Source organism: Epinephelus moara, chromosome 7, assembly GCF_006386435.1.
Source record: "Epinephelus moara isolate mb chromosome 7, YSFRI_EMoa_1.0, whole genome shotgun sequence".
NCBI classification, from domain to species: Eukaryota; Metazoa; Chordata; class Actinopteri; order Perciformes; family Serranidae; genus Epinephelus; species Epinephelus moara.
This window is the reverse complement of record NC_065512.1, coordinates 21473769-21485894: the sequence shown is the minus strand read 5'-3', so window position 1 is coordinate 21485894 and position 12126 is coordinate 21473769. Positions and strand designations below refer to the sequence as shown.

The 12126-nt window shown below is 40.5% G+C and overlaps 1 protein-coding gene across 3 annotated transcripts in view; it reads right to left on the bottom strand.

Moving 5' to 3' along the window:
- cobll1b (cordon-bleu WH2 repeat protein-like 1b) overlaps positions 1 to 12126 on the bottom strand; it is a 31770-nt gene that overhangs the window by 6268 nt on the left and 13376 nt on the right. For 2 of the 3 annotated variants that reach the window (XM_050048711.1, XM_050048713.1), the window contains 7 exons: positions 3436 to 3624; positions 1927 to 2131; positions 1606 to 1831; positions 1408 to 1452; positions 1226 to 1320; positions 819 to 1055; positions 577 to 706 (listed from right to left, as the gene is read on the bottom strand). In XM_050048711.1, the coding sequence (XP_049904668.1) occupies positions 577 to 706; positions 819 to 1055; positions 1226 to 1320; positions 1408 to 1452; positions 1606 to 1831; positions 1927 to 2131; positions 3436 to 3624 (1127 nt within the window). The remainder of the gene's footprint in view (positions 1 to 576; positions 707 to 818; positions 1056 to 1225; positions 1321 to 1407; positions 1453 to 1605; positions 1832 to 1926; positions 2132 to 3435; positions 3625 to 12126) is intronic. The other variant, XM_050048712.1, reaches the window with a different exon arrangement.

The window sequence follows — 12126 nt, the reverse complement described above, 5'->3', positions numbered from 1 at the left end:
AACTATTTAAAGTGAGTTGATGCATTGAAAAAGAGAAGACAAAACACTAAGACGACTGCCTCGAGTATGTCAACATTTGAAAATAAAAGAGGTAGAGAGTCAACAGAGACCAGAAAAACAAGCAGATAAAGGTCAAGAGTTAAAACACTAAATGAAAAGGCAGTATAGAGAACAGGAAGCGCAACTAGTGCAGCACAAATTCTTAAATGAAGCAGAAAATCACAAATGAAGCAGAGTTATTGAGAAAACACTGAAATGAATGATCTTTGTGCTTTGACGACTATATAGTTCCCATGATCCTGTATCCTTAGGGGCTGCAGGAAATGTTTAAAGCGAGCCACTGTTCAATAATGACCACTAGGAGGCACAAGAGTCACACAAAACAAAGGCTGCAGACTTCAAAGTTTAAAATTGCCGGTCTTTGTTTTTGAGGCCAAAGTACACATGACAAACATCACAGAGCAGGCAATATTTTATTCTTAACGCAGCAGTAAAACCATCTAAATGCATGGGGAAAAAAGAACTTTGCAGCTCTACTGAGTGATATTGAAAATGTAAATGTACATGAAGACAAACCTTGCAAAGTTTCATCCATAGGAGCTGTTTCTTGGACAACAGCACTAGGGGACGTGGGGGGTGGAGGAGCTTTGCGTTTGGTTCTCTTCAGTGAAGACTCAGCTGAGGACCCACGACTTAAACCAGCAATCTATGGTGCACAACAGGATTGATGAAGTTACATAAAGAAAGCACCTAAACAGAAAAATTCGTGATCGTGGCTCTGCTGAAATGTCAGTGCCTCTGTCTTAATATTTACTCACCTGGTCTCTGTCCAGTTGGGTACCAGGTTCAGAGTTTATTCTCCGGCGAGTGCTGTGGTCCGAGGAGCAGCTCTGTGACATGAGGATCGGGGGCAGGGGTGCACGTCTCTTCTTTGGCACATCGGCGGGTAGTGTGGGGGAGCCGAGCGGAGACGAGTTGGAAATAGGTAAGGCCATACTGAGAGGTCGAGGCTTGTTCACAAGCACAGGGGAAGCTGGGGCGCTGGCTGTCGTTGCCTTTAAAGAACAAACATCCAATCAGAACATGATAAGAAGCCTGTTCCCAAACGACAAAGTGCACGTTGACCAATGGCAAACCAAAGTCAACAAACCTCCCTCTGGACATTTAAAGTTACTTTCTGATACTGCTGTATATTTGCATAATCGGTACAACAGCCCTGCACTACCTGGTCAGATTTTTTCTTGCTTTTCCTAAACTTGCTGAAGAGGCCTTTGTTTTCTTTCTCTTTCTGATTTTTATCTTTGCCCGGCGTGACTGCTCCTGAAAACAATAAACAAACACACCAACATTGGTTAGAAATATGACAGCTCTGTTGATATGAATCATACAGTTTACAAACTGAAATACCTGCATGTGTTGGTGAGACTGGACTCAAAGGAGAAGCAGGTTGTCCTGCACAGGCACCAAGCATGAGATTTAGCGAAAAACAAGTGGTATATATTTACAGCAATAACACACAACAAGTGAGCTGATGAGATACTAGTAGTATGTTAATATCCAATATCATATGCAGCATGTGTTTTTTTTAAATACATGAGCACTTACCTCTAGTGTCTCTTGCATAAATCTCCCTTATTGCATAATCATTAAGAGAGCAGGACAAGTCCAAAGGGGCCAGTGATTGGACATCTCTTAACAGAACTGTAGTCTCCACATCAAATTCACATTTCTCACAGATGGCTGGTAAGTGTTCAGCCATGGGCACTCGAGGATTGACTCGTAGTATAGTTTTCTGGGTCTTCCTGTAGTTTATCACCATCCGAACAGTTGCCTGGAGAAGAAAAATGTACCGCAGTTTACTCAACATGAACAGCAAACAGTGATGTTTACTACATGTGACAGCATGGTGTGATGCGTTTAATGTACCTCAGGCATCTGAGGACCCGCCTTCTTATTTTTATCCTCCCCTTTCGGTTTAAGTATGATCTTCTCTGCATCCAAGGTTCCTATGAGAGCGTTGGGCTTGAGTTTGGTGTTGTTCTTGTTGGTGGTGACCAGTTCTAAGGTGTGGCTCGACGGGTTCAGGTGATACTTTGCACAAAGCGTCACTAATAGATCCATGAGGGGTTTGCTGAAATAGATACAGAGGACACGATGACACAAAAACCAAATAATGTGTTGATGAGCAGAGGGGAGACAAGTGATAAAATCTGGGTAAGTTACACAATGAAAAATAAAATATTTTGATAAGAACAATTTTGAAATCAAAGGTAAATATATGTATGGTTTGACAACTTTAAGCATTAAAATTGCCCCTGCTATCAATTTATTTTTCATTATTATGTTTGCATATTAATCAAGAAAAAATTTAAACAAGTCCATCACACTTTCTTTAGTCCAGTGGGGCATCTTCAAATGTCTTGTTTGGTCGAGCCAATGGTCCAAAACTCAAACGTATTTTATATAAATCAAAGAAAAGCAGAAATTCCACATATTTTAGAAGCTGGAATCAGAGAATGTTTGGCATTTTTGCCTAGAAAATGACTTTTCAAAACGATTAATCCATTATTAAAATAGCTGCTGATTCTTTTGCTGTTGTCGAACTAATAGATTAATCCCCTTAATTGTTTAGAGCAACAAATACAGCTGATTTCGTATAAAATTAAAGTATAAATTTAAAGAAGCTGTGCATAATGTGTGGAAACAATACAAAGCAAATTCACAGTAAGTCACAGTAGCAACAGTAGTCTCATGGAGCTTTCCTGACACTGATAATACAGTTTAAATGTAATCCTCAATGTAAAGCGTTAAGTATTGTGTAGGCACTTAAAACAGGTTTAGAGGAAGAAAAGAAGGTAAAGAATTCAGGAGCTAATCCTTTCATATTGGATTGGTCCCAATCATTTCTCAAGAGGCCAAGGTGCAAAAGACACCCAGGAGAGAGCGTTTGTAATCTGTGTGCATTGTGAGTAAGATAATATCTTGGGTAAACTCTGTTGATGGAAAGTCTGAGCTGTGTGAGTGAGTAGATTTGTAGAAGGACACCTTGTTCTAAAAACTCTGACACAGAGGTATGTTGACGCGTGTTGATGTGCAGATGCAGCTTAAGATTTGAAGAGTAAGATGTGTGTGTCCTTAATGCACTGCAGCATGCAGTCAAGGAAGGGCTGATCGAAAAGTTCAAGTTGCAAAAGTTCTTTGGTCCTTACATCATTTGGTGAGGACACAAAAATGAAGGAATGCAATCAATTCTGCTGCTAGTACAAATATTAACTAAATCACACAATCAGCGACTCCACCTATGTGACTCAATCTAATTGGAACTGCACTTAAAGTGTGATGACATCATGATGTAGAGTTTAAATGTAATAATGAAATGTTACAAATACACAATAGTGTTCTTGCTCAAATTGCATCACAGTGCTGTGGCTGTACCTTCCATGGACTGTGGTCATCTCTTCTACTCCACCTGGCAGAACCACAACCAGAGAGAGGTCTTTATCAATGAGGTTCTCCTTCTGGTCCATTGTTAAATGAGGGTGTCCTGGGTACCACTGGGAGAAACCCGGGGATTCCAGCTTTTTTAGTCCAGGCGGAGATGGTGCTTTGCTTTTAGTCGACACCCTGTAGTTGGACAAGAAAGTGTAAATCATTCTCAGAGTTGCTTCAGCATTTGTAATAATTCAGTTCTGCTTTGACACAAGCCAGACAAATTAATACTTTAGAGATGACTGGGAATGGTTTTCAACTTACGTCCATGTCTGTGTATTTCTTTTCTTTTTTTAAATGTCACTGAAATTGTTTCTGCTTTCTCAGACAATAATCTGATTGAAAATCAAAGTGCAGCAGACAGCATGAAAGGAATCCTTTCTTCCTCAGGTTTTAGAAAGCAGCGAGGCTATTACATGAAAGAGCTCAAGTCCACTTTGCAAACAAGTCACAAGACAACCAAGTGGACAGATTTACTCAGTGAGCCTGAAGAAATGGCTGCAAATGGACAGACATGTGAGAGATAATAAGACACAAGACAGAGTTTCTGTGACTGTAGACACTGTGTTTTACAGTGTATGTTGTGGGAAAGATGGATTCATAGTATTTTATATGTTCTTTTAAATGCGCAGGCAACACCCCATGCATTAGTGAACATTACTTGGTGTGCTAGGATCACAGATTACTGAACAGGCCTCTCAGGCACAGGCCAAGGTACCCAAAGTTTCAAGGGCCCTCCTGGCCTTCACCTGCAAAATGCCACTCAAATTAGCATGTACCGGCCAGGAAGAGACCCAAAATGAAAACCAAAAAAAAAAAAAAAACATAAAACGATTACAAAGACATGCAAAACACACAAAGAGACTCACAACCACTATGAAAATGGGCAAAACATTCACAAAGAGACACAAAATGACTACAAAGAGATTTAAAATGACCCAAGATAAACAATGTGACCACACAAAGACACAAAATGACCACAAAGAGACACAGAGCAACTACAAAGAGATGCAAAATAACTATAAAACCCATAAAGCAATTACATAGAGACTAAAATGACCAAAAAGAGATGTCAAACAACTACAAGAAACTCAAAATGAACACAAAGAGACACAAAATAACTTCAAAGAGATGGAAAGCAAAACAAAGAGATGCAAAATGACTAAAAAGAGATTTAACATGACCACAAAGACACACAAAATGACTACAAAGAGACACAAAGAAACCACAAAGAGATGCAAAGCAACTACAAACAGACTCAGAATAACTATGAGCCACGAACAATTACATAGAGACTCAAAATGACCAAAAGAGATGTCAAACAACTACAAGAAACTCAAAATGAACACAAAGAGACACAAAATGACTTCAAAGAGATGGAAAGCAGAACAAAGAGATGCAAAATGACTAAAAAGAGATTTAACATGACCACAAAGACACACAAAATGACTACAAAGAGACACAAAGAAACCACAAAGAGATGCAAAGCAACTACAAACAGACTCAGAATGACTATGAGCCACGAACAATTACATAGAGACTCAAAATGAACACAAAGAGATACAAAATGACTTCAAAGAGATGAAAGGCAAACCAAAGAGATGCGAACTTACTACAAAATGACACAATTGACTTCAAAGAGAAGAAAAGTAACTACAAAGAGACTTAAAACATCTATAAATCGGGGCAAAACAACCACAGACACAAAAACAACGAATTAAAAAGACACAGAAAACTACAGAGACACAAAACAACCATTAAAAAAAGAGGCTAAACAACCATAAAATCGGTATTCTTTGTTCCTATAGAGAAGAGGTGGTGGGGACTTTTGCATGTCTGTGCCCCAGGGCCCACTGTCTCATAAGCCTGTGGCTGGGATTTTCTTTACAGTCTGACTAACTATGACAAACACACACATTTCAGTTTTGAAGGGCATTTTTGAGTGTTTGTCTTGGGTCAACATTCCTGGAAACTGTGTCAATACAGTGTGGGTAAAGGCAGTCATGTGAGAGTTACAGACTGACCAGGTATGCCACACAAAACCAAAAGAAAAGAAAAGAAAAAAATCACAGGCCACTGTATTTCATAAAACACTGATTTCATTCATCCCAAGATTTTCTGTCAGCTGGCCATCTGTTGGACAGCCATACACAGTAAATCTGTGACGCACTCCAGATAATTACACCATTCTCGTAACGTTCCCAAGGGGTGGTGAACAATAAAACCTGATGTCAGTAAACAAAAAAATTGATCTGATCCGAAACAGGGTCGTCATTAGAAGGTTTTAAGGCGAGCTGTAACACATTTCCTTTTACGTGTTTGCTGAAAATGAAAAGCTGCACACAGTATGATGACACTCCAGATCACGTCAAGTCAGCTGAGGTCAGGCTATTGTACTGCAATGTTATCAAGATGTTTACTGGGCCCAGAAGTCAATAACTTTACAGACATTCAAGTGTCACATCATTTAGTCAGGGTGTAGATAAAACAGGCACTCGCACACCCGGTGCCTTGAATTATAGCCTGTAAAGTCTCTGGTGGGGGCACTGCTTATTCAAACAGAGGAATCTGAGCAATGCAAGGTCACAGGCTCCACTGAGGCACGTCTAGCAAAAGATTATTAGTCTTGCTATGGGGGCGGCTGTCTTTAAACACGACGATGACATAAATGTATACACACACCCGCGCACACGCACACAAAGAAAGACACACACTCTTATTTTGATTCAGAGTTCCCATTGTCTGTAGATGTGCTAATCATTAAGTCAGAATACAGTATTTACTGTACAGTTTGTCAAACTACTGTATAACCTCAGCACAACCCTGCAAGCCATAATCATGAACATTCTTGTCTCAGTCATGTTTGTTTAAATGGTATTTTCAGAGATTAGATATTCTGCCTGGATTGGCCAATTATTTTAAAACAAATCCAATAATTAATTCAATAATTCATTGAGCTGGGAAACTTACTGTACTGACTTATTCTGGTCCTAAAGAAAAACTTCACTAGTTAAAAACACAGACTGTATATAAAGATGGATGGTGTGTCTCCACTTTCTCCCACTGCACAAAAATGAAGCCAAAACATCCCAAATATGGGCGCTGCCATCTCGCACTGGTGATGTAATTTGGAGCCTGAGTTTGCGGTGTAGGTTTGAGGGGGTAAAGCCGCAGTATTGAGGTCCCGCCAATACACCCACCCGACTCAACAGCGAGTCAATCGCAGTGGTTAATCATGACATCACACCCCCTTTTGATAGCAAAATAGCTAACTGAATCCGAACTTATCAGAAAAAAAACAAAACTTGAACATGCACAATGGTGATAAGTCTGTAAATCACAAAAAACATTTATTTGACATGTACTTTCGTTTTTGAGTTTGGTTAAAGTCCCATCCGCTAACATGGAGGGTGTGGGGTTGGTGACCTGCACTGCAGCCAGCCACCAGGAGGTGATTAAGATGTTTTGGCCTCACTTTTGAGGAGCTTTCATGTCCTCCGTCTTTATTAACTATAAATCCATTTTCTGTAACTGCTTATTCTTTTAAGGGTTGTGGGGGGGCTGGAGCCGATCACAGCTGACGCTGGGCGAGAGGAGGAGTACACCCTGGAAAAGTCGCCACACTATCACAGGGCTGACACATAGAGACAGACATAAAGGGAATTTAGTTTTTTAGAGTTGGAGTATGTGATGCTTAGATGGGGGAAACAAGCACACACCACACAGAAGAGCCCCAGCTGGCCAGTGGATTCATACCCACAACCCTCTAGGTATGGGTTTGAACCTAGAACCTTCTTGCTGTAAGGCCACAATGCTAACCTCTGCCCCACCATGATGCCCTACACAGTCAATGGTTTAGACTTTATCTTGTTCTATGTCATGGGGGATGAGTGGTTACAGACCACATTTATGACTCAATCTGTGGTTGTACAGTACAGTGTGCTGCAAAAAATAAATGAGTGATGGTACTGGAGCAACGATGAGCTCACACACACCTCTTCAAAGTTCATGGAGTTTGAAAATGGTGTGTTGAGGAAGCTAGCTATACCCACAGAATCAGGTAGGTTGGAGCTGATATCAGAGACCACGGCTAAACCGAGGCAGCCCACTTTAGATTCACTTCCTGAATCTGTGTCACATGGGTTTTGCCACTGCCCCGCCCCTTTAGGAGACTAGCAGTGGTCCTGGCTCCGTTTATTCCAATGGAAAAAAGGGGAAGTGAGTACATATTATGACCGTTAGCAACATACTCTCGCGACATCTGGTGACAACTTATGTGACGGTTGCTATCAGACATTAAGCAAACAGATAAAAATGAGCGGCAAAAGAAGGAATAAACATTCAATTTGTACTGTATATAGTGTATATAGTGATTTCATCCATCCACATGACGTTTACTGAACTTCCAAACGAGGTGGGGGTACGCAGCAGACGGACGACCACACCCACTTAGGAGACTGGAAGTATATTCCATTTCCTTCCATTGACACAGCTTGTCATATCTTCTATCATAAAGTATCTTTACCAATATTTTGGCATGCTATTGGTGCTATTGCTAAGTAGCTACCATTTGCAAAGACCTCCATGACTCAGGATGCGTCTAAACTAATTCACTATCTACAATACAGGCCTACTGTATTCACCTGCCACTTTGTATTTGCTCCTCAAATTTTCCGGCGAGGTTTATCTTATCCTACAAGGTATAAAAGAACTGAAACATGCCACAATTCAATATAAAAAGGAGTGAGCAAGTGATGGTCACTAACATCTACCATCGCACTGTTCATGACCTGAAATGACCTGTGTTTTTTTCTGAAAACTGATGTTGCATCACATGGTTTTTTTAGTGAATAGTGAAGGCGTTTAACAATTTCCGACACAGCCACAGTTATATCACAATGTCTGGAGAGAAATTTCAAGCCTTACTGTCTGCTATTTCTGAAGCAACTACATGGCGAGCTTTGAAATCCATTCGTGTCTGTGAACTGTTTTATCTGTTCATAAGTCAGCCAGACAACAGGCAGAACAATAATTTGCAATAAGAGCTGAGGCAGTAAAAGAAAAACAAACAAGCAGTAAGCAGTGGGAAACAACAGAGACATGTTTATCTGTTCATCTATGAACCAAGTGTACCAGTAGCCAGGACGATAAAGCCACAGGATCTAGCACAGACAATAATGAGCAAACCCAAATAACTTACTGTGAACTGTTTGTTTTTGTTGATTCTGTTCTGGTGTGTGTGTGACAGTAACAGCTTTCAAACTTTCTCGGAAAAATAAAGTTAAAGAAACAAATGCCAAATAACCTAGTAAGAGGGTCCAAGTGCAGACCTCTCTCTTAGGGACCCCTGGATTGGTTTGTGCCAACTATTCAAAAATCCAAAACATAATCCATTAGTCTGTGTCCAAAACCCTCCCTAACTTCTTAGAAACTACTATCTTTAGTTTCACACTAGTGATTTACTACATTAGATTACACCAGTAAAAAGCAGGAAATATACTACAAAGACTTAAAGGAGAACTTCGCCCAGTTTTCAAATTCATACATGTTATTCCTACAGCTAGTAGGAACAAAAAACTAGTGTGCTTAAACTCAAATTTGTGATGTCATAAAGCAAAAAGTCTGGAGCTGCTCCAGTGAATTGGGTCAGATGTTTCAGATGACACTAAGAGCATCCAGGGAAATGTTCTGACTATATGGGAACACTACATCATAAAGCTCATTTGGGTATGAAAAAGAAAACAAACATTCTGTAGGCCCACAAAATCAGGCTTCCATCCATTGTCTTTGGAACAGACAAACGATTAATGGCCCCTTCGTTTGCGAGGGCAAGGAGGGCATGCAATTCCTTGTCTCCCCAGTTGCTCATCTTTACTGTCTGTCAGGTTTGCGTTTCCCTCTTTCTACTTTCCTCTCTTCCTGCTATCAGCTGTTTCATGTTTATCCACCGCCAGTGGCTCGCACGTGGGGCGTCATCAACAGCTCCTCCCACAAGTCATCAACAGCCCCTCCCGTGGCGGAAGGCCGCTTCATTCTGTTTAAACCAAAAAGGTTCCGCCAATATGACTACCCTACGAGGCAGAAAATTGGGCACCTCGGATAAACTCGCCAACCCGGCTCTCTCTGTGTGTCTAAACGCTCGCAGCTTGCCGGCAAAACGGCCCAACATTCGCACAAAATCTGGCAGTGTGAAAGGGGCTATGGATTCTTCACAGACATCTTCCCCCAGCAGCACAGAAGATCTATACAATCAGCACAGCTTCAAGGTGGGCAGATTAATGTCACCAATTCAGTATCTGACCAATTGTTTCATCTTCTGTTCCTGAGTTATGATGTTCAGTAAAGGCCAGAAAAGTGTTTTATGCAGAATATTATGATGTCACAGTGAAGCTCACCTTTGACCTTTTGTATACTCATTTTATCTTATCAGACACCTGTGTGAGGTTTTGACATAATTAGCATAAGAATTCTGGCGTTATGGTCAAAAACATGTTTTGTGACCTGACCTGACCTTGACCTTGAACCACCAACATTTTTTTTGGCCTTCTTGCCTTTACTGATAGGACAGCCATAGACTGATGAGAAAGGTGGGAGAGAGGGGATGACATGCAGAACAGGGCCACGGGCAAGCCCCTGCAAAGGACTCAGCCTGTATGAGGCCCATACTCTATAAGGTGAGCTAGAGGTCGCCAGACAACCCCCAAATTCTAATCAGATTGCTCTTCAGTCCAAGTGGACGTTTGTGCCAAATTTGAAGGAATGCCCTCAAGGTGTTCAAGCGTGTTTACGAGAATGAGAAGGATGCAAGTTCACAGTGACCTTGACCTTTGACCACCAAAATGTAAAGGCATTCTTAAGATGTGGCATTCAAGAGAATGGGACGGTCAGATGTATGTATGGATATACGTGTTGACACACAGACAGGCAAACAATGCCTCCAGCTACAGCTATTGCCAGCGTGGAGGCATAAAAAGCCAGAGCCATAACGACGTTCTATGTTCAGGTTCTCTTGACACATTCATTTTCAGGGATGTCTGTGTTTGTCAGCATGTTTCAGAGTTCATCTGTTTTCTAGTGGATGAAGTTTCATTACGGAAATTTTTGCTTTTCAATTTGACTGATGACTGAAGTGAAGAGTAAATGCCTCTATCTCCCTGTCATCATTTCCTCCGAATAAACCTAACAAAACCTGTTCCTTGTGCTGACTCACAGAGGGTAGACATTAGAGGAAAGAAGGACAGGACTGCACACCTACATCCACATATACAGTATAACCTACAGGTCTCCAGTGTGGGAAAATTAACGCTAGCATGTGCAAAAAGGTACCATTCAACAATCATCACTCCTACAGATCTGTTGATGTTTTACAGCTGCTGACAAGACACTTGTATTTATATATGTTATAATAATGATTTGATTAAATGTCTCCATACTATTGTGATCTGCAACTGTTTAGATTTTAGCTTTACAAATCAATGCAGTCCGTTATCTTGCAGTAACAGCCTGCCAATGGCTGAGCTTAATGTTGACACATTGACACAATTAAAAAAAGAAAAAAAAAACATAAAACTTACTCAATATGTTCCCCAGAGGATCTCTGTTAAGTTGAGTCAGACATGAACTTTGCTTTAGTTCCACCCATTAGATCTATGCAAATTTTCTTTGCATGTGTGCGTGTGTGTTGGGGCTGCAACTAATAATTACTTGCATTGTCGAATAACCCGTCAAACATTTTTTCGATTAATCAATTAGATGTTCGGTCTATAAAATGTCACAAAACTGTTGATTGGTGTTTCCCAAAGCCCAGAACGATGTCCTCAAATGCTCTGTTTTGTCAACAGCCCAAAGATATTTAGTTTACTCTCATAAAGGAGTGAAGACACCTGAAAATATTCATATTTAAGAAGCTGGAATCAGAGAATTTTTTTATTACTCATTACAATTTTTTTCAATTATCAAATAAGGTAATGATTAAACTAATAGTAGACAACATATCAAATAACCAATAAATCATTTCAGCTCTAGTGTTTGTTTGTATGTGAATAAACATGTTCTTCATTTGCACACATTTGGCATGCACGTTGGCCACTGTGATGTTTCCAAACTGATATTCGATTGTGTGTGTGTCACTGCTTAGAGAAGCTGTGACTCCGTTTGCACCACCTGGAGCAAATCTTCATCTGCTTGTGTGTGTTTGTGCCTCTGTATGCAAAACTGCCATCTCTGATTTTTGTGTAATTTTCAATCTGAAATGAAATCATCAACTTGGTCCACTTGAAAACTCACCCATGGCAGAATTGCCGAATCATTTGCTGTTGATATTCATTGTCCCAAAAGAATAGTAAAACTTAGTGATGTTACCACACACTAACATTTGCACTGCACACATGGAATTGCATAACGCAACAGGCTGATTTCCACAACTTTTGCAAAGTACACGGATCCTCCCAAGAGCAGTACCCTGAAGCTAAACGTTTAAAATTGACGGTTTGTTGTCCATTTTACCCAAAACAATTATTGATTATTATGGGATACAACTACACCACTGTCATGTATTGTATCACGGCCACCTTTAGAGATCCACAGCTGTGCTTTTGTACTGAGGTGTTGAAAACTAACCTCTCTCAACCCCAACTG